The sequence below is a fragment of the Perca fluviatilis genome, chromosome 7 (genome assembly GCF_010015445.1).
Source record: "Perca fluviatilis chromosome 7, GENO_Pfluv_1.0, whole genome shotgun sequence".
Taxonomy (NCBI): Eukaryota; Metazoa; Chordata; class Actinopteri; order Perciformes; family Percidae; genus Perca; species Perca fluviatilis.
Genome location: NC_053118.1, coordinates 39,953,487 through 39,979,577, shown reverse-complemented (window position 1 = coordinate 39,979,577; position 26,091 = coordinate 39,953,487). Strand labels below are relative to the sequence as shown.

General features: G+C 41.2%; 1 protein-coding gene across 1 annotated transcript in view; it reads right to left on the bottom strand.

Moving 5' to 3' along the window:
• Positions 1-212: 212 nt before the first annotated feature.
• The window catches only part of LOC120562496 (ras GTPase-activating-like protein IQGAP3), a 55,041-nt gene continuing 29,162 nt past the window's right edge, over positions 213-26,091 (bottom strand). The window contains 16 exon segments of the mRNA XM_039806205.1: positions 213-1,917; positions 2,106-2,214; positions 4,682-4,783; positions 4,876-5,002; positions 5,005-5,038; positions 5,892-6,104; positions 6,717-6,804; positions 6,955-7,069; positions 11,371-11,473; positions 12,386-12,518; positions 14,076-14,308; positions 18,394-18,478; positions 18,829-18,969; positions 24,070-24,294; positions 24,764-24,927; positions 25,761-25,913. Of these exon segments, the coding sequence (XP_039662139.1) occupies positions 1,804-1,917; positions 2,106-2,214; positions 4,682-4,783; positions 4,876-5,002; positions 5,005-5,038; positions 5,892-6,104; positions 6,717-6,804; positions 6,955-7,069; positions 11,371-11,473; positions 12,386-12,518; positions 14,076-14,308; positions 18,394-18,478; positions 18,829-18,969; positions 24,070-24,294; positions 24,764-24,927; positions 25,761-25,913 (2,139 nt within the window). The 3' untranslated portion in view covers positions 213-1,803.

Here is a 26,091-nt window from a genome sequence, read left to right as displayed (position 1 = left end):
ATAAACATTAAACTGCTGATTAATTATAATAACCAACGTGGTATATAAACATTAAACTGCTGATTAATTAACATAACCAACGTGATATATAAACCAAATCAATCTAAGTGGTGTAATAGCTCCAACAGCCCTGATCTTTATCAATGGACCAATCAAACAACAGCTAAAGATGTTCACATATTCACATATTTAATGAAGTCAAAACACGTAGAGTCTGAAAAGCACTACAGAAATTCAGTTTATTATTATTAACATGCTTCAAAAAGAAAAGTAAAAGAGAGAAAACAGAAAGTGACAGAAAATATGTACAGTTATAGATCAGAGCAGCTTCTTTTCTAAAATGTATTTAAACTCAAAGATCATATCATAACTCAGATTCTGGTTCTTGATTTATAGCCTCGAACAAACTACACCCTCCAAAATAACACTAGTGTTGAAGGTACATGATATCTCTTAAATAATCAGCTGGTGTCTGTTTATTAATAATAAACCTGAGCAGAGATAGGAGCCAGAGGGATGTCTCACTCTGTCTGATTAGCAGGAAATAAAAACAGGAAACGTAGTGACGTATAAAAACAGAGAGTGGAGTGTAGAGAAGATGCTTCACTCTGTTTAAACTCTAGTGAGATTAAAACACAGACAGGAAGCAGAACTACACGTTGAGAGTGAGAGACAAACACAAGTACAGTGACGTATATAGAGATAGATATATAATATATATAAAAGATAACGTAGTGACATAACAGCAGAGATAGGAGTGTAGAGAAGATGCCCAACACTAACCATGTCTCATGATTATTTAACTATTTGGTTCCCTTATTAAAATGTGCAATAATGCAGCAATAACATGTCGATAAAGCTTAGCTGATTGGTTAGTTAGTTATGAGATATATAAAAACATGATGTAGTAGCATACAAAACCAGAGATAGGAGTGTAGAGAGGATGGGTCACTCTGTTGTAGATATATAACCAGAGATAGGAGCGTAGAGAGGAGGGGTCACTCTGTTGTAGATATAAAACCAGAGATAGGAGTGTAGAGAGGATGGGTCACTCTGTTGTAGATATTAAACCAGAGATAGGAGTGTAGAGAGGATGGGTCACTCTGTTGTAGATATAAAACCAGAGATAGGAGTGTAGAGAGGAGGGTTCACTCTGTTGTAGATATAAAACCAGAGATAGGAGTGTAGAGAGGATGGGTCACTCTGTTGTAGATATATAACCAGAGATAGGAGTGTAGAGAGGAGGGTTCACTCTGTTGTAGATATAAAACCAGAGATAGGAGTGTAGAGAGGATGGGTCACTCTGTTGTAGATATATAACCAGAGATAGGAGTGTAGAGAGGATGGGTCACTCTGTTGTAGATATAAAACCAGAGATAGGAGTGTAGAGAGGATGGGTCACTCTGTTGTAGATATATAACCAGAGATAGGAGCGTAGAGAGGAGGGGTCACTCTGTTGTAGATATAAAACCAGAGATAGGAGTGTAGAGAGGATGGGTCACTCTGTTGTAGATATTAAACCAGAGATAGGAGTGTAGAGAGGATGGGTCACTCTGTTGTAGATATAAAACCAGAGATAGGAGTGTAGAGAGGATGGGTCACTCTGTTGTAGATATAAAACCAGAGATAGGAGTGTAGAGAGGATGGGTCACTCTGTTGTAGATATAAAACCAGAGATAGGAGTGTAGAGAGGATGGGTCACTCTGTTGTAGATATAAAACCAGAGATAGGAGTGTAGAGAGGATGGGTCACTCTGTTGTAGATATTAAACCAGAGATAGGAGAGTAGAAGAAGAGCAGGACTTCATTTCTTGAAGAACTTCTTGTTGAGGAGGAAGATGAGCAGGTTGACGTTGATTTTGGCTTTGTCGAACATCTTCATCACGGCCACGCCTTCGTACTGCAGCTGCAGCAGATCCTGAAGACATTAAACACACGTTACACACATTATACACACATTACACACCTGTTAGCCTGTTAGTGTGTTAGCCTGTTAGCTCCTACCTGGTATTAGAGGGTGTTAGCCTGTTAGTGTGTTAGCCTGTTAGCTCCTACCTGGTATTAGAGGGTGTTAGCCTGTTAGTGTGTTAGCCTGTTAGCTCCTACCTGGTATTTGAGCGGGAACTCTTCCATCTCGATGCCGAGGAATCGAGCTTTGACGTTGAACGTTCCTTTCTCCGGTCCAGGGACGATGTCAAAGACCACGTTCTTAAACCTGCAACAGATCACATCAGATCACTTCAGACCAGATCACATCAGATCACTTCAGACCAGATCACATGAGATCACTCCAGATCAGATGACTTCAGATCAGATCACATTAGATCAAACCACTCCACATCAGACCACATGAGATCACATCAGATCACTTCACTTCAGATCACATCAGATCACTCCACACCAGATGACTTCAGATCAATATGAGACTAGATATCGTCTTAGATTTTGGATATCGTAATATGACATAAGTGTCTTCTACAGGGTATATACATTAGGGCTGTGTTCGACTGAAGAAATTCTTAGTCCACTAACACTCATTCAATTGTATCGACTAATCGATTCGTTGATTTAAATCGACAGATCTGAGAGATGTGCTCGTACGTTTCTTGGAAATAAGTCATTCAGCATGAGAACAGCATCAGACATGACTAATGGACTAAAGAAATCTAAGTTGACGAAAACCAAAACCACCAATTAGTCGACTAATTGACTAAGAGGGAGCAGCCCTAATATACAGAAATCCTGGAGGTAAATTCAATACCTTTTAATACCATTTTTAATACCTTCTCAATACAACGCAGATAGGGAAAGTCAACAGAATAGATTAGACTCACTGACTTTGGAAACATCTTGCAACCCTAACCTATTCATATATATACACACACAGGGTATATACAGAAATCCTGGAGGTAAATTCAATACCTTTTAATACCATTTTTAATACTTTCTCAATATTTTTTAAAACAAACACTGCATTGAGTTACAGGTTTATACGGCAACACATTTCTAACTATTAAACCCTCTTGGCCAATAGAACAATGCAGATAGGAGACGTCAACAGAATAGATGGCATTTTTTCCACGATTGAAAATAGATTAAATAAAATGATAAATTAAAGCAGTTCAAAGAAACAAGCATTCACTGATGCCATTATAACCACTTCAAACTAACTGAACCTTGTTCTTCTGTATGTACAGACACGCAAATGAGTACACATGGAAAATATTCCATGAGGCAAGTGATATACAAGAAAACAGACATATACAGACATGCATGTTATTCTAACCATTTGAAACTAAGTGAACCTGTGATCTCATGGGAAGTGCTTTTTCTTCCCCACTAGGGGTGCATACCGCTCAAACCCAACATGAAAAACGTAGCTAGTAATGTTGACTCAGCGTTTAGTTTTGTTGTTAAACTGTGTGTAAAATGAGCGGTGACGTTAAATCACCGTTTCAGGTAACGGTCTGTCTATTTGCTATTTTTGCCGTTCAACACCCCCACCCCTGCTGCTGAAAACTATTCTAGAGGAAACACTGTCAACCATCATAGCATCTACATCAACAGCTAGGAGTAGATAGTATACTTTTTTAAGAACTTGTTCAAATAATAATAACAATATACACTGTACAAATAACAAATAACACTGTTACGAGAATGCACAAAACCACCTTACACACTAAGACCACTAACACGTCATTAATCAATCTGAATAACCGATCCACTTCTACTGTCCCTATACAACATGTTCTTAATCAATCTGAATAACCGATCCACTTCTACTGTCCCTGTACAACATGTTCTTAATCAATCTGAATAACCGATCCACTTCTACTGTCCCTGTACAACATGTTCTTAATCAATCTGAATAACCGATCCACTTCTACTGTCCCTATACAAGATGTTCTTAATCAATCTGAATAACTGATCCACTTCTACTGTCCCTATACAACATGTTCTTAATCACTCTGAATAACCTATCCACTTCTACTGTCCCTATATATATGTTCTTAATCACTCTGAATAACCTATCCACTTCTACTGTCCCTATACAACATGTTCTTAATCAATCTGAATAACCGATCCACTTCTACTGTCCCTGTACAACATGTTCTTAATCAATCTGAATAACCGATCCACTTCTACTGTCCCTGTACAACATGTTCTTAATCAATCTGAATAACCGATCCACTTCTACTGTCCCTGTACAACATGTTCTTAATCACTCTGAATAACCGATCCACTTCTACTGTCCCTGTACAACATGTTCTTAATCACTCTGAATAACCGATCCACTTCTACTGTCCCTATACAACATGTTCTTAATCACTCTGAATAACCGATCCACTTCTACTGTCCCTGTACAACATGTTATTAATCAATCTGAATAACCGATCCACTTCTACTGTCCCTGTACAACATGTTATTAATCAATCTGAATAACCGATCCACTTCTACTGTCCCTGTACTGTCTTACCAGCTGAGATGCCACCTGACAACTGCTTGTCCTGGAGGAATGTTTGCACTATACTCTTCTGGGTGATGCACCACTCAGGAGCTCTGTTCATCTGAGTGTGTGTGTGTGTGTTGTCTCACTGTGTAGCTGGCAGGTCCTGGATCTGTGTGTGTGTGTGTGTGTGTGTCTGTGTGTGTGTGTGTGTGTGTATCTGTGTGTGTCTCACTGTGTAGCTGGCAGGTCCTGGATCTCCACCAGAACTCCTTTCTCCTGCAGCCGGGCGGCGCTGTAGCTAAGAGCAGGAAGCTTCTTCTTATTGGTCGATTTACTGAAACACACAGCCAATCACAACATGACACCTCTGTGTGAGTCTGTGTGTGTGTGTTTGTGTGTGTGTCTCTGTGTGTGTGTGTGTTGTACCTGCTGTGAGTCAGGTGGTCCAGACAGGAAGTGATGTAATGTCTGTAGTAGTCCACCTGCTGGCTGTGGAAGCTGCTCTTGTCCTGCAGGCTGCTGAGAGTCTGACGGAGTTTCTGAAGCTCCGCCCCTCCCGCTGGCGGTGCACACGCTGCTGACGGATGTCCTGAGGGGCCAACAGCAAATACTTTAGTACAATTAATGTTATTATTATTATTATTAATGTCACGATTATACAATCTCCCACACGCTGCTGACGGATGTCCTGAGGGACCAACAGCAAATACTTTATTCAGTGTGACTATTATCCCCCATATTTAATATTCCACCACATTGTTGTCCTGCTACTAGTCACGGACCATTGCCAACACGTGCACACAAAATACATCAAAACGTGTGTAATGATCGGGAATGGTGTGCTATGACTTTTCTAAGAGATTTGCCGCACGGTTTTTACGAAAACTGCCTTAATACTCCCCAACAAAAAAGCGATCACTGACCTTGATGACCTTGTGTGTGTCTGTGTATGTATATATGTGTATACGTGTGTGTCTGTGTTTCTATGTGTGTGTTTGTGTTTCTGTTTGTGTCAGCAGAATGACTATTATCCCCCATACTTATTATTCCGCCACATTTTTGTCCTGCTACTAGTCTCGGTGTGTTGCCAACACTTGCACACAAAATACATCAAAACGTGTGTAATGATCGTGAATGGTGTGCTATGACTTTTCTAAGAGATTTGCCACACGGTTTTTACGAAAACGGCAAAAAACGGCACGAAATTTCCCATAGACTTTAATGGTAAATCTTCGGTAAATAGCTAAAAGTTTAAACCGAAGACAAGACTTTGGCCTTTATTGGGCTGAATGGGCATTCTGATATCAAGCACGGTTTCTACCAAATCACAGTTTATGTATCGTCCAGTTTTCAGACTGTTTCAGATTTTCCAATGTGTGTGTCTCTGTGTGTGTGTGTGTCTCTGTGTGTGTGTGTGTGTATCTCTCTGTGTGTTTGGTTACCTTGGCGATCATCTGCAGGATCTGGTTCTCGGGGTTTGGGGCTCTCAGGACTCCGAGTCCCTCCAGACGACGAAGACATCTCAGGATCTTCCTCTTCTTCTCCTCCAAACTCAGGTTGCCGTTGGCGACCAGCGACTCGTTCCTCTTCATCTTGTCAGGCGTGCGGGCGTCCTGCCGAGCTCGCCGCTGCATCAGCCAATCATGACACACTTCCTGTAGAGGAGAGACAGCTGACTGTAGTTCAGCCAATCATGACACACTTCCTGTAGAGGAGAGACAGCTGACTGTAGTTCACCTGCTGAGTCACCTGGGACTAGAACTGTCTGTGTGTGTGTGTGTCTCTGTCTGTCGGTCTGTGTGTCTGTTAGAGCTGTCAGTCTTCCTCTATAATACCATTTGAATTTAATTTGTTGTATTTTTTAAATATTCCAATAATCTTTGAATATGTTATGCTCATATGCAGCTTGTTATTAATATGTACTCCACTACCCAGGCTTATTTATGGTCAAAGCCAGTATCAGCATGTGTTGTTGTTACAGGTTCTGTCCTCTAGAGGGACCTCTAACACCAGACTGGTCTTGAAGGAGATCTACATCATGGAGCATTGCTGCTCTCGGTTTCCATTATATATATATATATATATATATATATGTATATATATATATATATATATATATATATATATATATATATATATATATATATATATATATATATATATGTATTATATATATATATATATATATATATATATATATATATATATATATATATATATATATATCACCGCTGTGTGTGTGTGTCTGTCTCTGAGTGTGTGTGTACCTGGTCATGTGACACAGAGGTTCTCAGCATGTCTGTCAGAGAGTCACCTGACTGCGTCCTGATGACATCGATGATCAGCTGCTTGGTGCTGAAAACAACAACAAAACAAAGCTAAGCTAACATGCTAACAGGCAGCTCAATTCAACAAACTCTCTCTTTCCATCTTCATGTTACTGCTTCTTGCTCACTTCTAGCCTTCATCATGCTACCATGCTAACAGGCTACCATGCTAAGCTACCTGAGCAGCAGTCCTCTGGCGTCCGGTCTGTCCTCAGACTCGTTGAAGATGTCGAACTTGTTGGTGAGAGTCAGAGAAACCTCAGATCCTGGATCAGCTGACGAAGAAGACTCTCCTGAGGAGCAGAAAGCACGGCCGTCACAATCAAGGTCAACACTCTGGCTAGTGTTAGCTTGGAGAGCTAGTTGACCTGTTGGCTAGTGTTAGCTTGGAGAGCTAGTTGACCTGTTGGCTAGTGTTAGCTGGGAGAGCTAGTTGACCTGTTGCAGGGTTTCTCCAGGTTTTACCAAGTCACATTTAAGACTTTTAAAGACCTTTTTTAAGACCTCTATGAATACTATTTAAGACCTATATCACGACATACAAGTACAACAAAATGCAGAGTCCCAAAAGTACTTGCATTAGGGCTTTGACTTTTGCCCAAAAATCATATTCGAAGTTCTTTTGTTTATTAATATTCGAATATATTTGAGTATGTATTAATATTTTGACCATTAAATGCCTTCAGTAAGACCTATATTGGTATCAAACTTAAGTTTGTTTTTTAAATTAACAGTTAGACCCTGGATTAAACAAACAGTATGCTTTCAGGAAGTTCAGAGCTTTCTCCGTAGCCGAGGTAAGTGGTCTGATGGTTATACTTGTGTGCGTCAAGCCGGCATTTGTGTGTGTGTATGTTTGTGTAGTGTTGCCAACTTTGCGACTTTTCAGACCCTTTTAGCAACATTTTTTCACAAAAGCGACTAGCAATGCGTGAAAAAGCCTCGAAATCTGAATTGAAAACAATGTTTACAAGCAAACGCATTTACAAAAAAATAATGCCCATAACAGGTTTGAATATTAAGAGCTGCCTAATATTCGTTCAAATACCTTATTTTATTTTTTTTAATATTCGAATGATATTCGTATAACAAAGTTTGGAGTCAAACCCCAGTGTGTTTTGGGCGTAACGTGCAATCAACCAATCAGAGATCATCTCCCATTCCCTTTAAAAGACAGGCGCGTTTGGACCTTGGAGCATCGCTGTTATGATGGAGGATTTACACCAATGTTTTTATTTGTGTGTGTGTGTGTGTGTGTGTGTGTGTGTGTGTGTGTGTGTGTGTGTGTGTCAGGGTGGGAAATTTACTGTTTTGCCCATCAGCCACAGTGGCTGGTGGATGCCCAGTTTTACCAGCCACTTATATTTTTTACCAGCCACTTTTTCCGAAACTCAAATTTATAAAAGAAAGTGCACTAGCATATTTTGAATTGCTTCAATGCATTATTTTTTATTATTAATACATATTTTATTAATATAGGCAAATAAAGAGTGATGTGAAAAAAGCCTGCGAGACCATGGTTAAATTGTGTTTGGTCAGTGTGGTCATATTCTACAGTAATTGTAGGCCTACATGTTTAATGAACCAAAAAAATATTGACTCATCTCTCAGTAACATAGCATTAAACAGTCCCTCCAGGATTATGCAGTCTTTTTTTGAGATTGTTACGGCCCAAAATGCCTGGTTTTGCGGGAGCTTTTGTAAAAAATTGCAATAAAAGTTGCGAGAGACAGTGAAAGTTGCTTTTTTTGTATAGTTCTTTAAAAATAAAAAGGAAACCTATTTTGGGAAGAACAAAATTACTCTGGGCTGAGTTGTCCTAGTAACCTTATAAAGGCTCAGGATGCTGCAAATGTTGGTATAATGAAAATAGCTGGTGGATTTAAGACAAAATAATAATTAATTGAATGAATCAAATTTGAACATATGTGTCAGGAGCTTGTTGATCTTTACATTGTTAGTTAATATCCTATCCTGGGCTGGGACACACATTCATACGGTTTGATAAAGTACTTATTGGACTTTAACTTATCATTGTACTTACAATAACGTAGCTGTCCTCAAATTAGGTCATCCGTCAAATCTCCGTTCTTTCCTGCATCCACCGTGTGTGATTGTGTGTGCGCGCACGTCAGTCGCGGGGGGAGCTGAGCAGCAGAGAGCTGACAGGATTCAAACAGCAGCCGCTGACTTTATATTGAAAAATCGTCACAGCGTACATTGATGTTAAAATGTAATCAGGTTGGCAGGACGGTCTGAAATGTTTTGCACGGTCTTTCGCTGGACGTTTTGTCAATGCGCCACTTGTTCGAAAAGTACCTTCTCGTTTTCTTTACTTGGCCCTCAACAGTTTTTACATTCAAAGCTACTGCTGACTCCGCGGCGGGCCTCTTAACACCGGGGATATGTCGCCACATTTTTTAACTGATAATTTTCGTTTTGTCTGTGCCTCAGCTCAGCTAAATGGTGTCACGGACTAGCGCTGAAAACTACTTGACAAAAGTCTGGAGTTGACGGAAATATGCGTGGTCAAAGGCCCGGCTGTGAACGGTTTCATTTCCTATAAGTTCTTCACAATAAAAGTCCTCCGTTAATTTGGTATTTTAATGTTTTTATTATGAAGCAGCAAAATCCGGAAATGTTGGGGATTCATTAGCAGTAACGTGACTCCTATGAGGAAACGCTGTCCAATGTTTTACAATCCACCCGCCACTGTGGCTGGTAAACATGGCAAAGTCACCCGCCACTTTGAAAAAATACTAATGCTAATTTCCCACCCTGGTGTGTGTGTGTGTGCAGGGCTCCAGACTGCGACCAAATGGTCGCATTTTGCGACCAAAATTTGAGAGTGTGCGACTGGATGTAAAATTCAGTCGCACACTCTCAAATTTTGGTCGCAAAATGTGCGACCGGTAAATTTGCGCCTATTTTTTACACGTTAAATGTCGAAATGTCGGTACCTGAGCGCGTAAGCGCAAGCTTATCTGTCCTCTCTGAAAATAGACAGAGAGCGGTGCTCCGACACAAACACGCAGAGTTGCGATCGGCGCAAACTACGTCGGCTGTTTTGTTGAAGTCACAGCGAGCGATGCCGATAAAGTGGTTTCAAGTACGGTTACAGTTTTTAATAACTTCACACAGACAGCGTTTTCTGCGATATTATATTAAAAACAGTCACGGTGCTGTTGACGTTACACTTCCTCTGAGACAAGCAGCAGGCTCAACAGTTTGTAAAACTGTGCCCTGGGGACTGACTGACAGGCTGAGGTTGTAAGGCAAGGCAACTTTATTTCTACAGCTCCTTTCAGCAACAAGGCAACTCAAAGTGCTTTACATGAAACATTAAAGAGCAATTAAAAACAGTCACGATGAAAATACAACAGGCTAAACAAGTTACAGTGAGTAAGAAATGAATAATTATTAAATTTAATAGGTTGTAAGGACGGGTTTGGGAGGAGAGAGGGAGGGGTTTTATTTTTATTTTTGTTTAATTTCTTTAGAGTGTAACATATTCTAATAAAATAACATAATGTTCTAACTACATAGGATAAATAGGTTTGGAATTATTTTTACAACTGAAATAATTGTTTTGTAATTACAGAGGGAAAGTACCGAAAAAATGTACCGTTATAATTTCAGGTATCTGTACCAATATTGGTTCAGATGTGAAAGGTACCCAACCCTAAGGGTAGTAGCCTAAACAATGCATGTTTAATTTTAAGGTGAATTCATTGTAATTGTAGACCAGAGTTGATATATTTTTTTTAATATTTTGTTTACTGACAGCAATGGTGCCTTCTATGTTGCAGCTTCAAAAGTGACACTGAATTTGAAACAGCACATTGTAATTTCTGCATCTATTATCAAAGTATTTATTAGTAATACAGTGGAAATTAGTAGAAATGTGAATATTTGGTTAGCATGTTGATTTACGGTGTGTGCCCCTAAACTTTCTGGTTGCGCCCCTAAAATTTTCAGTAGGGGGCCACTGTGCTCCTAGTGAAAAAAGTCAGTCTGATGCCCTGTAGTATGAGTTGTAGTTGTAGTAGTATGAGTTGTAGTTGTAGTATGAGTAGTACTATGAGTAGTATGAGTTGTAGTTGAGTAGTATGAGTTGTAGTTGTAGTATGAGTTGTACTATGAGTAGTATGAGTTGTAGTTGTAGTAGTATGAGTTGTAGTTGTAGTATGAGTAGTACTATGAGTAGTATGAGTTGTAGTTGTAGTAGTATGAGTTGTAGTTGTAGTATGAGTTGTACTATGAGTAGTATGAGTTGTAGTTGTAGTATGAGTAGTACTATGAGTAGTATGAGTTGTAGTTGTAGTAGTATGAGTTGTAGTTGTAGTATGAGTAGTACTATGAGTAGTATGAGTTGTAGTTGTAGTATGAGTAGTACTATGAGTAGTATGAGTTGTAGTTGTAGTAGTATGAGTTGTAGTTGTAGTATGAGTAGTACTATGAGTAGTATGAGTTGTAGTTGTAGTAGTATGAGTTGTAGTATGAGTAGTACTATGAGTAGTATGAGTTGTAGTTGTAGTAGTATGAGTTGTAGTTGTAGTATGAGTAGTACTATGAGTAGTATGAGTTGTAGTACCAGTGAGTTCCTGCAGGGTGGGGACTGGTCCCAGGTCATTGAGCAGCAGTCTGAGAGGGTTGGAGGGGTCAGGACACAGAACCTCCTGATGATCCAACAACAACTGGAGACACACACACAGAGACACACACACACACACACACAGTCAGTACACACACACACTCACACACAGTCAGTACACACACACACACAGTCAGTACACACACACACACAGTCAGTACACACACACACACAGTCAGTACACACACAGAGACAGACAGACAGACAGACAGACAGACAGACAGACAGACAGACAGACACAGACACACACACACACACACACAGTCAGTACACACACATACACAGGGACAGACAGACAGACACACACAGAAAATAGATTCATTTCATTATCAATTCATCTTTTGACTTTTCTCATAATAATGGTTTTAGTTTCTAAGTCAGAAATGTTCATAATAACCCTCCCAGTTTCTCTGAGAACAAGCTACAACTCAAAGATATTCACTTTAATATCATAGACAACTATACAACATCCAGGTGTGTGTGTGTGTGTGTGTGTGTGTGTGTGTATGTATATATATATATATATATATATATATATATATATATATACATATATATACACACACACATACACACATACTGTGTGTGTATATTATTACTGTATTGTTTTTTTAAAAATATAAAATAAAAAAAAAAAAAAAAAAAAAAAAAAAAAAAAAAAAAAAAAAAATATATATATACACTGACTGTGTGTGTGTATACACTGACTGTGTGTGTGTGTATATATATACTGACTGTGTGTGTGTGTGTATATATATATATATATATATATACACACACTGACTGTGTGTGTGTATATACTGACTGTGTGTGTGTGTATATATATACTGACTGTGTGTGTGTATATACTGACTGTGTGTGTGTGTATATATATATATATATATACACTGACTGTGTGTGTGTATATACTGACTGTGTGTGTGTATATACTGACTGTGTGTGTATATATACTGACTGTGTGTGTGTTGAGCAGCTCGCTGACTGAGATGTAGACGACAGGTTTGTTGACGATGAGCAGCTCCGAGTATTCGTCCATGTTGAATCTGTCCTCAGGTTCAGGAACGTCACACACACACACCAGGAACTTCCTGTTTAACACACAGCTCACGTTAGGAACTTCCTGTTCAACACACAGCTCACGTCAACACACACACGACTCATAACGAGTATTAACTACTACTCATTTTATTAGATATTATTCCATGTTGTTACATTTCTCTTAAGTACATGTTGACGCTGGAGAAGGAGTTGCTTCAGTCTCTTTGTATATGTGTGTAATGATAATAAAAGGCCTTCTATTCTCTTCATAACGTAAATATGAGCACATTACCCCCGTTTTAACTTCACTCCACTGGCTGCCCGTACATATTAGGATCCATTTTAAAATGTACTTGTGTTTAAATCCCTAAAATGGTCTTGCCCCATCCTACCTGTCCGAGCTGCTCCACCCCTACACACCAATCAGCTCACTCAGGCCAGCTGAACTACTGCGCCTGACTGGCCCTAAAACTAAGTTAAAAACTTAAAGGGGGTCGGGCCTTTGCTGTGGCAGCTCCACAAATAATCAATGAGCTCCCTCTGCCTATTAGACACAGGGTTTGCTTAAGGATGTTTTTAGCATTGGGGGCAGGACCATTATCTTAATGCAGTGTCACTACTTCAGCATGGAAACAATGCTCCTCAAATACAAACGTGAGCAATCGCCATTATTTCGAATCAACAGCCACATGCTATTTAGCTCGCAGGTGAAGAACACAAACAACGAAAATCACCAGTTAACTTAATTTAAATTTACAAGACCCATAGACTAATAACAGGCTTAAATGAACTGACAACATAAGTTATTATACGACTTACAGTTCTCAAGGATGTACACACACACCATCTCAACTGGCTAGTTATCTTCATCTGTCGGCGCTATTCTCCGACATGCACTCTAACAATGCAGCCCTGTTCCTGATACCGTGGGGGGCCGTCACGGTCAAATCAACATAGGGGAAACACTGAGACAGGCTTCCTCACGGTCTCATTTTAAATCTCTTCTTAAACACACCTTTTCTCCTTGGCCTTCCCCAACTGAGGCTGATATTTTTTGTGCAAAATTGTTATTGTGATACTGTTTCATATTTTAAATGTTAAAGGTTTTAAGTGACTTCTACTTTGTTCTATGCAGCACCTTGTGCAACGTTGGTTGCTTTTTTAAATTGCTTTATAAACACATTTTGTAGGGCTGCCACCTCTTAGTCGATTAGACTAATCGGTCGTTATCGGTCTTAGTCGACTAAGATTTCTTTAGTCGATTAGTCATTTTGTATGCTTATTCATGCTTGATTACTTATTTCCAAGAAACTCATGAGCACATTTATGGTAAACACAAGATTTAAAGTGGTGCTTTTGCAGGATTAATTGTGGAGAAACTCAGTTTTACAGATGGTTAATTAACTACATTTATATTGTGCTTTTCTAGTCTTAACCACCTCTCAAAGCGCACAGCTCTGTCGATTAAATCAACTAATCGATTAGTCGACTAAATCCTATAAGTGTTAGTCGACTAAGAAGTTCTTTAGTCGAGGACAGCCCTATCATTTTGATCGATTTGATTGATTGATAACGTGGGTCATGCTGTGGATGACTGGGTCAGTTACCTGAACCGGCTGTGGGTCTGGCTGATGTACTGGTTCAGAGCTCTGACGTGGTAGCCGTCTCCGTGGAAGTGCTTGTTGGCGGCGGCGTGCTGCAGCATGCGGGCGATGGAGCCCAGGATGTGGCGCTGCTCCGGCTGCAGGGCCGAGCCGGCGGACCGGTCCACCACGTCGAAGCCGTCCGGAGCCACGACGGCCGGGTTCATGTAGCGGTAGTAGACCAGGTTCCCCACGATCTGGGGGGAGGAGAGAGGCAGCAGGGGAGACTCTCAGGCTACGTTTATACATACATCACACACACACACACACACACACACACACACACACACACACACACACACACACACACACACACAGCGGTAGTAGACCAGGTTCCCCATGATCTGGGGGAGGAGAGAGGCAGCAGGGGAGACTCTCAGGCTACGTTTATACATACATCACACACACACACACACACACACACACACACACACACACACACACACACACACACACACACACACACACACACACACACACACACACACACACACACACACACACACACACACACAACACAGCGGTAGTAGACCAGGTTCCCCATGATCTGGGGACAGAGGCAGCAGGGGAGACTCTCAGGCTTTAACTTTGAACTGTTGTCAACGACGCTCCCCTCTGGGCTCCCATAGCTCAAAATGATTTTTAGCGAGGAACGAGAAGTGAATTACCTGTAGGTGTGAAAACAGCTTTATCTCACGCATCCGTTTTGTTGTTGTTGAATATATAGCAAATATATATATATATATACACAGTACAGGCCAAAAGTTTGGACACACCTTCTCATTCAATGCGTTTCCTTTTTATTTTCATGACTATTTACATTGTAGATTCTCACTGAAGGCATCAAAACTATGAATGAACATGTAATTATGTAATTAACAAAAGGTGAAATAACTGAAAACATGTCTTATATTTTAGATTCTTCAAAGTAGCCACCCTTTGCTTTTTTTATTAATGAGGGAAAAACTTCCACTAATGAACCCTGACAAAGCACACCTGTGAAGGTAAAACCATTTCAGGTGACTACCTCATGAAGCTCATTGAGAGAACACCAAGGGTTTGCAGAGTTATCAAAAAGCCAAGGGTGGCTACTTTGAAGAATCTAAAATATAAGACATGTTTTCAGTTATTTCACACTTTTTTGTTAAGTACATAATTCCATATGTGTTCATTCATAGTTTTGATGCCTTCAGTGAGATGTAAATTTACAATGTAAATAGTCATGAAAATAAAAAGGAAACGCATTGAATGAGAAGGTGTGTGTGTATGTATATGTGTATATATATACAGTGCCTTGCGAAAGTATTCGGCCCCCTTGAACGTTTCGACCTTTTGCCACATTTCAGGCCTCAAACATAAAGATATAAAACTGTAATTTTTTGTGAAGAATCAACAACAAGTGGGTCCCAATTATGAAGTGGAACGAAATTCATTGGCTATTTCAAACTTTTTTAACAAATAAAAACTGAAAAAGTGGGCGTGCAAAATTATTCAGCCCCTTTACTTTCAGTGCAGCAAACTCTCTCCAGAAGTTCAGTGAGGATCTCTGAATGATCCAATGTTGACCTAAATGACTAATGATGATAAATAGAATCCAGCTGTGTGTAATCAAGTCTCTCGTATAAATGCACCTGCTCTGTGATAGTCTCAGAGGTCCGTTTGCAAAGCGCATCATGAAGAACAAGGAACACACCAGGCAGCGCGAGATACTGTTGTGGAGAAGTTTAAAGCCGGATTTGGATACAAAAAGATTTCCCGCCTTTAAACATCCCAAGGAGCACTGTGCAAGCGATAATATTGAAATGGAAGGAGTATCAGACCACTACAAATCTACGAAGACCCGGCCCGTCCCTCTAAACTTTCAGCTCATACAAGGAGAAGACTGATCAGAGATGCAGCCAAGAGGCCCATGATCACTCTGGATGAACTGCAGAGATCTACAGCTGAGGTGGGGAGACTCTGTCCATAGGACAACAATCAGTCGTATACTGCACAAATCTGGCCTTTATGGAACAGTGGCAAGAAGAAAGCCATTTCTTAAAGATATGCATAAAAAGTGTCGTTGAAAGTTTGCCAAAAGCCACCTGGGAGACACACCAAACATGTGGAAGAAGGTGCTGTGGTCAGATGAAACCAAAATCGAACTTTTGGCAACAATGCAAAACGTTATGGTGGTAAAAGCAACACAGCTCATCACCCTGAACACACCATCCCCACTGTCAAACATGGTGGTGGCAGCATCATGGTTTGGGCCTGCTTTTCTTCAGCAGGGACAGGGAAGATGGTTAAAATTGATGGGAAGATGGATGGAGCCAAATACAGGACCATTCTGGAAGAAAACCTGATGGAGTCTGCACAAGACCTGAGACTGGGACGGAGATTAGTCTTCCAACAAGACAATGATCCAAAACATAAAGCAAAATCTACAATGGAATGGTTCACAAATAAACATATCCAGGTGTTAGAATGGCCAAGTCAAAGTCCAGACCTGAATCCAATCGAGAATCTGTGGAAAGAACGGAAAACTGCTGTTCACAAACGCTCTCCATCCAACCTCACTGAGCTCGAGCTGTTTTGCAAGGAGGAATGGGCAAAAATGTCAGTCTCGATGTGCAAAACTGATAGAGACATACCCCAAGCCACTTACAGCTGTAATCGCAGCAAAAGGTGGCGCGTTACAAAGTATTAACTTAAGGGGGCTGAATAATTTTGCACGGCCAATATTTCAGTTTTTTATTTGTTTAAAAGGTTTGAAATATCCAATAAATTTCGTTCCACTTCATGATTGTGTCCCACTTGTTGTTGATTCTTCACAAAAAATTACAGTTTTATATCTTTATGTTTGAGGCCTGAAATGTGGCAAAAGGTCGAAAAGTTCAAGGGGGCCGAATACTTTCGCAAGGCACTGTATATATGTATATAGGCATGAATAATCATAATAATAATAATCATAATGGTATACATGCCCCATGTGTGTGCGTGTGTGTATGAGTAAACAAAATAAAACTTGTTTTGAACATTTTCTTTGTCATCTGCGGATTAATTTTAAGAAGAGGGAGATTTTTTTTGAAAAAATCTGGGATTTTATTTTTAGGCCATATCGCCCAGCCCTAGAGCCCGGCCGATATTTCACAAAGTTATTTTTAAGAGGAGAACCCCTCGAGATGTGCCATCTCGTTTTCGAGGGGACCTCAAGAGAAATATCCATACATACTGACAGACAAAAGCTCTCCATCACACCTAGACCTCCATCACCCCCCCATTCCAACCATTAGATAGCAGACAATCAATCAACAGCTAAGGTCATTCATGTAGACAATTGAGAAGTTCATATCTTAAGTTTGTATTTTTATACCTTTTATTTAACAGAACTTTAATATATTTTGATGTTCTGTTGTGACAATAAAACAAACAAGTTTATTTTTAAACTGCATTATCATATTATTTTAGTGAGGACTCATAAGTAACTTCAAGTAACTAATGTTAGGGAAACCTGTTTATGTTTTGTTACGCGTTTCTGGATTTCTTTTTTAAATATATATATCAGCCGATATATCAGAATATCGGATTTTTAAATGACCTAATATTTGTATCGATATCGGCCTCAAAGAAGCTTTATTGGTCGGGCTCTAGTTAATACAGTATCCTGACTTTAGAGGATTTCAGCTGCAGGGTTGAACAAACTCGGCTTCAGCTGATCCTTGTGAAGAACTCTAAAGTTCAGCTAACAATCAGAGAGCTTTTAACGCTTTCATCCAGAACATGACAATGAATGGATCCAATCAGCCTGAAATCAAACGCATCTCAGTCTGAAACCTCTCCGTTGGTTTTAGGGAATCAACGACAACGGTTCAGAGCACAACGCATCAGACAGACCTATAACCAATCAGAGCAACCAGAGACGTAGCCGGGAGCAACGCATGCTGATTGGTCAGTGCTGGCTCAGTCTGGTCACAAACAATAAAACATTTAAAATATACTATTCAGTAACAGAACCTGGTTTTAGTTTGATCAGACTTAACTAAGGTGAGGCTGCTCTGTCAGTTATCATATCAAACACGCCCCACGCTAGATGAACGGCTGTGATTGGTCCGTTCAGAGCCGGGTCAGCTGGAAACCTGTCTGAACAGGAGAACAGGACGCTGCTGCAGAGCTAGAGAAACCTGAGCTGTGCAGATGTGTCTGGTTCCCAGAGTCAGATGTCACCAAGAAATGCATACACTATGTTTACGTCAGTATTAGAACTGCTGGTTTCTGGCTCGGTCTAAATCCTGGATCTTACCTTATAGAGCTCGTCCTCGCTGGCTTCAGGGAACTTAGCTTTCAGAGCGTCTCGGAGAACCTTCGCCGTGTAACGTAGACCGTACCTGCAACACACATGCACACAAAACACACAACACTGATGTTATAACACTGCAACACACACAACGCTGATGTTATAATACTGCAACACACACAACGCTGATGTTATAATACTGCAACACACACACAAAACACACAACGCTGATGTGATAATCAGGAGAATGGGACAAACAAACTTAAATAATAGTGTTCATTAGTAAACATTATTCAGAGTTGATAGAAATTAATTTTGCATCCATTCGAGTCCAGGTTTAACTCTGTCAGCTTGAACAAACCAACTCTTTTAGAGAAAAACAAGAATAATCTGAACAGATTGACCAAAAACCATTGTGGAGGTGAACGGGTGGAGACTTACGGCAGTTTGTGCAGGTTGGAGGTGATGGCTTTGAGGACTCGGTCGGTCAGGTTCTTGAGGTTGATGATGGCGATGTCGATGCGTCGCTGGACTTCAGGGTGACTGAGAGCGTCGGCGGGGGAGACCTCGTAGGGCAGAGAGCTGGGGGGGAACAAACAGGGGGGGTCATTTACAGGACAACATTATGGGATGGATCCCTACAGAGATAGACATCGTTGTTAAGAGTAAGATCCTTTTAGTTTAACATGAACACAGCCCCGAAATCACCATCACCAAACTCCACCAGACTCCATGTAAATAATCAGGACTTTTAGCGTGTATAGAGCCAGCATATCTCCACCAGACTCCATGTAAATAATCAGGACTTTTAGCGTGTATAGAGCCAGCATATCTCCACCAGACTCCATGTAAATAATCAGGACTTTTAGCGTGTATAGAGTAGGGTTGTGCCGATGGACGATATCATCGTCCATCGTGATGGCTGCCCGACATCACGATGGAGAGCAACCATCATGATGTGTCACCCCCCCCCCCCGGTCAAACACACTAATCCTAGTCGCGGGCGCTGGACGGGAAACTGACAAGTGCGTCGGTCTTAAACTAGCAAAGACACAAAGACAAGACTGGCTGTAGTGATCCATTCTCTCTCTCTCCCTGTCAGCTGGAGCTCGCTCTACCTTCTAACGTTGGACACAGCGGTCTCGAGTGAGAGAGAAAAAAGCGTTAAAAGTGGAACGCTATCACCCTTTCCTTTCTCCCCTCATTGGACTAAGTTTGCCGACACTACTGTCTGTGTGCGTGCATCAATAAGTCAGTCTGAGGTCCTGTAGGTACGGGACGATGTCATGCAGGATTTATGAATGAACGTTAGCAACAGTAGGCTAATTCACGAGGGGGCTATTTTATGTGTGAGCTAATCTGTTCATGTGCGCTGCAAGAGTTATGTTTCTGTTTATTGAATGCGTTATTCAGTGCAAACATAACCGAGAATGTAGTTTAAACTCAGTAATGATGGTATGTTAGGTTATTACTCAGTAATGATGGTATGTTAGGTTATTACTCAGTAATGATGGTATGTTAGGTTATTACTCAGTAATGATGGTATGTTAGGTTATTACTCAGTAATGATGGTATGTTAGGTTATTACTCAGTAATGATTGTATGTTAGGTTATTACTCAGTAATGATGGTATGTTAGGTTATTACTCAGTAATGATGGTATGTTAGGTTATTACTCAGTAATGATGGTATGTTAGGTTATTACTCAGTAATGATTGTATGTTAGGTTATTACTCAGTAATGATGGTATGTTAGGTTATTACTCAGTAATGATGGTATGTTAGGTTATTACTCAGTAATGATGGTATGTTAGGTTATTACTCAGTAATGATGGTATGTTAGGTTATTACTCAGTAATGATTGTATGTTAGGTTATTACTCAGTAATGATGGTATGTTAGGTTATTACTCAGTAATGATGGTATGTTAGGTTATTACTCAGTAATGATGGTATGTTAGGTTATTACTCAGTAATGATTGTATGTTAGGTTATTACTCAGTAATGATTGTATGTTAGGTTATTACTCAGTAATGATGGTATGTTAGGTTATTACTCAGTAATGATTGTATGTTAGGTTATTACTCAGTAATGATTGTATTCGGCCGATAGTCGAACCTCAGGTTGAGGAGGAACAATGCGGATTCCGTCCTGGTCGTGGAACAACGGACCAGCTCTTCACTCTCGCAAGGATCCTGGAGGGGGCCTGGGAGTATGCCCAACCGGTCTACATGTGTTTTGTGGATTTGGAGAAGGCGTATGACCGGGTCCCCCGGGAGATACTGTGGGAGGTGCTGCGGGAGTATGGGGTGAGGGGGTCTCTACTCAGGGCCATCCACTCTGTAACGACCAAAGTGAGAGCTGTGTCCGGGTTCTCGGCAGTAAGTCGGTCTCGTATCAGGTGAGGGTTGGCCTCCCCCAGGGCTGCGCTTTGTCACCAATCCTGTTTGTAATATTTATGGACAGGATATCGAGGCGTAGTCGGGGTGGGGAGGGGTTGCGGTTCGGTGGGCCGGGGATCTCATCGCTGCTTTTGCAGATGATGTGGTCCTGATGGCATCATCGGCCTGCCGACCTTCAGCACTCACTGGATCGGTTCGCAGTCGAAGTTCGGCGTTGGGATGAGGATCAGCACCTCTAAATCGGAGGCCATGGTTCTCAGCAGGAAACCGATAGAATGCCTTCTCCAGGTAGGAATGAGTCCTTACCCCAAGTGAAGGAGTTCAAGTACCTTGGGGTTTTGTTCCGAAAGTGAGGGACAATGGAGCGGGAGATTGGTCGGAGAATCGGGCGCGCGGCGTGCGGTATTACATTCCATCTATCGCACCGTTAGGACGAAAAGAGAGCTGAGCCAGAAGGCAAAGCTCTCGATCTACCGGTCAGTTTCGTTCCTACCCTCACCTATGGTCATGAAGGCTGGGTCATGACCGAAAGAACGTAGATCCAGGGTGCAAGCGGCTGAAATGGGGTTTCCCTCAGGAGGGTGGCCGGCGTTCTCCCTTAGAGATAGGGTGAGAAGCTCAGTCATCCGTGAGGAGCTCGAGAGTATGCACCTGCTCCTTTGCGTCGAAGGAGCCAGTTGAGGTGGTTCGGGCATCTGGTGAGGATGCCTCCTGGGCGCCCCCTAGGGAGGTGTTCCAGGCAGTCCAGCTGGGAGGAGGCCTTCGGGGAAGACCGCAGGACTAGGTGGAGGGATTATATTCCAACCTGGCCTGGGGAACTCGGGATCCCCAGTTCGGAGCTGGTTAATGTTGCTTCTCGGAAAGGGAAGTTTGGGGGTCCCCTGCTGGAGCTGCTCCCCGCGAACCCGAACGGGATAAGCCGAAGGATGATGGATGGATGATTGTATGTTAGGTTATTACTCAGTATGATGGTATGTTAGGTTATTACTCAGTAATGATGGTATGTTAGGTTATTACTCAGTAATGATGGTATGTTAGGTTATTACTCAGTAATGATGGTATTTAGTATTATTACTCAGTAATGATTGTATGTTAGGTTATTACTCAGTAATGATTGTATGTTAGGTTATTACTCAGTAATGATGGTATGTTAGGTTATTACTCAGTAATGATGTGTATATTAGGTTATTACTCAGTAATGATGGTATGTTTGGTTATTACTCAGTAATGATGGTATGTTAGGTTATTACCCAGTAATGATGGTATGTTAGGTTATTACTATTATGATGGTATGTTAGGTTATTACTCAGTAATGATGGTATGTTAGGTTATTACTCAGTAATGATGGTATGTTAGGTTATTACTCAGTAATGATTGTATGTTAGGTTATTACCAGTATGATGGTATGTTAGGTTATTACCAGTAATGATGGTTATGTTAGTTATTACTCCGATGATGGTATGTTAGGTTATTACTCAGTAATGATGGTATGTTAGGTTATTACTCAGTAATGATGGTATGTTAGGTTATTACTCAGTAATGATGGTATGTTAGGTTATTACTCAGTAATGATGGTATGTTAGGTTATTACTCAGTAATGATGGTATGTTAGGGTTATTGCGATGATGGTATGTTAGGTTATTACACATAGATGGTATGTTAGGTTATTACTCAGTAATGATGGTATGTTAGGTTATTACTCAGTAATGATGGTATGTTAGGTTATTACTCCAGTAATGATGGTATGTTAGGTTATTACTCAGATGATGGTATGTTAGTTATTACTAGTAATGATGGTATGTTAGGTTATTACTCAGTAATGATGGTATGTCAGGTTATTACTCAGTAATGATGGTATGTTAAAGGTTATTACTCGTATGATGGTATGTTAGGTTATTACTCAGTATGATGGTATGTCAAGCGTTATTCTAGTAATGATGGTATGTTAGGTTATTACTCAGTAATGATGGGTATGTTAGGTTATTACTCAGTAATGATGGTATGTTAGGTTATTACTCAGTAATGATGGTATGTTAGGTTATTACTCAGTATGATGGTATGTCAGGTTATTACTCAGTAATGATGGTATGTTAGGTTATTACTCAGTATGATGGTATGTAAGGTTATTACTCAGTAATGATGGTATGTTAGGTTATTACTCAGTAATGATGGTATGTTAGGTTATTACCCAGTAATGATGGTATGTCAGGTTATTACTCAGTAATGATGGTATGTCAGGTTATTACTCAGTAATGATGGTATGTTAGGTTATTACTCAGTATGATGGTATGTCAGGTTATTACTCAGTAATGATGGTATGTTAGGTTATTACTCAGTAATGATGGTACAGTAATGATGGTATGTTAGGTTATTACTCAGTATGATGGTATGTTAGGTTATTACCAGTAATGATGGTATGTTAGGTTATTACTCAGTAATGATGGTATGTTAGGTTATTACTCAGTATATGATGGTATGTTAGGTTATTACTCCAGTAATGATGGTATGTTAGGTTATTACTCAGTATGATGGTATGTTAGGTTATTACTCAGTAATGATGGTATGTTAGGTTATTACTCAGTAATGATGGTATGTTAGGTTATTACTCAGTATGATGTGTTGTCAGGTTATTACTCAGTAATGATGGTTAGTATGTCAGGTTATTACTCAGTAATGATGGTATGTTAGGTTATTACTCAGTAATGTGTATGGTTATTCAGTGGATGGTGTTAGGTTATTACTGTCGCTCTGTTGAAGGCAAACGTCCCACTGTACTGTCGCCGACATCACAGATCTGGACGGACTTTACTGCACCGAAGTTGTGGAAAGTAGGTCAAGTTGTAAAACCTACCAGCAGGGCACCATTTACAGAGGGCATTTAAATGTATCTCTAATCGTTTCTATGTTAACTGTTGGCCCATAAAGCTACCGCAGGACTTTTAGCGTGTATAGAGCCAGCATATCTCCACCAGACTCCATGTAAATAATCAGGACTTTTGAGGTTTATAGAGCCAGCATATCACCACATACTCGCATGTAAATAACAGGACTTGAGGAGGTAGCATGCATGCACACCACCAGACTCCATGTAAATAATCAGGACTTTTAGCGTGTATAGAGCCAGCATATCTCCACCAGACTCCATGTAAATAATCAACCAAGACAGCTTTTGATAGTTTTATTTAGTTTCTGTCCACTTTGAATGAAGTGTGTTTTACGATGACAAAAGTCCTGATTATTTACATGGAGTCTGGTGGGTCAGATAAATGGGTTTCTGTTCTGACCTTTTGTGTCCGGTCTGCGTCTCCGTCTGGTTGATCCAGGTTTTATAGACGTCCACTGGGTCCGTCCTGATGCTGAGCGTGCGGTCCAGCAGGACGTCCTGCAGAGCCGGACCCAGAGTCTCCCGTAGGGAGTTCTGGCCGCGAGCGTGGCGGTAGAAGTTCACCAGCATCTTGATGACGGTGGGGTTGCCGGTGACGATGTCCTGAGGCTGCTCCACCTTCTCCCTGACAACAGCAGAGACATGTTACACGTTACAACACGGACACCAACAGGGCTGGGGAAGCCCCGCCCCTTCCTGTCTGTAAGCCCCGCCCCTTCCTGTGTCCACCGTGGGACTCTATATCAGTAAAATGTGTCCGGTAGTGAACGGAGAGACACATCATGTTTAGATCCTGTTTGATTTTAAACATCGATTACACATCTGAGGTTTGTCAGTTAATTTATCAAGAAGGCCTCAGTTTGATGTGTGTGTGTGTTGATGTTTGTGTGTTTGTGTGCGTGAGAGAGTGAGTGTGTGTCTGTGTGTGTTGATATGTTTCTGTGTGTGTGTTGATATGTCTGTGTGTGTGCTGGTGTGTCGATATGTGTGTTGATGTGTGTGTGTGCTGGTGTGTTGATATGTCTCTGTGTGTGTGTGTGTGTGTGTGTGTGTGTGTGTGAGTCAGTGAGTGAGTGTGTGAGTGTGTGTAAGACCTGATCTCGTGTGTGAGTGCTGCAGTGAACAGCTGCAGCAGCAGGAAGGCGTCTCTGCAGTCTGATCCGTAGTTAAACAGACTGAAGACCAACATCTCCATGAAGCTGGTGGATCGGCTCTGAGGCATCAGGAAGATCAGCTGGGCCAGGTACAGGGGCTGGGTCTGGAACACACACACACACAGTTAACACACACACACAGTTAACACACAGAGGCTGGGTCTGGAACACACACACACACACACAGTTAACACACACACACAGTTAACACACAGAGGCTGGGTCTGGAACACACACACACACACACAGTTAACACACAGAGGCTGGGTCTGGAACACACACACACACAACACACAGAGGCTGGGTCTGGAACACACACACACACAAAAGTTAACACACAGAGGCTGGGTCTGGAACACACACACACACACACACAGAGGCTGGGTCTGGGAACACACACACACACACACAGTTAACACACAGAGGCTGGGTCTGGAAACACACACAACACACACACACACACACACAGGCTGGGTCTGGACAACACACACACACACACAGTTAACACACAGAGGCTGGGTCTGGAACACACACACACACACACAGAGGCGGGAACACACACACACCGTTAACACACAAACGGGTCTGGAACACACACAACACAAAACACTAACACACAGAGGCTGGGTCTGGTACACCCACACACACACACACACACACACAACACACAGACTGGGTCTGGTCACACACACACACACACAGCAACAGGAAGGGGTGTGGTGCAGTGTGATGCACAAGTTAACACACTCAACACCACACAGTTCCAGAAGGTGGTGTGAGTGTGTCCTGACGCATCAGAAGATCAGGTGGGCCAGGTACAGGGTTGGTGTGAACACTACTACACACACACAGGTAACATAAATACTGAGTTAAGAGGTGTGTGTGTGTGTGTGTACTTGCCAGAGGTAAATAGGGATAGTCATATGGTAGGTGTTACCTGCAGCAGGTAGAAGAGGTGCTGGTAGGCCTCCAGTCTCTCTCTCCTCTCTCGGCTCAGAGCTTTCAGTCCTTTACTTCTCTCCACGTCCATCATGTCTGACAGCTGCTCCTTGTTCTTCTTCGTCAGCTTCTTACAGTGAGACACAACTTCCTGTTTACACACACGGACAGAGAGACAGAGCGACAGAGAGAGAGAGAGAGACACACAGAGACAGACAGAGAGAGAGATGGAAAGAGAGAGGGACAGACACAGTGAGAGACAGAGAAAGAGAGACACAGAGAGATAGAGACACACAGACACAGAAAGACAGAGACAGACACAGAAAGAG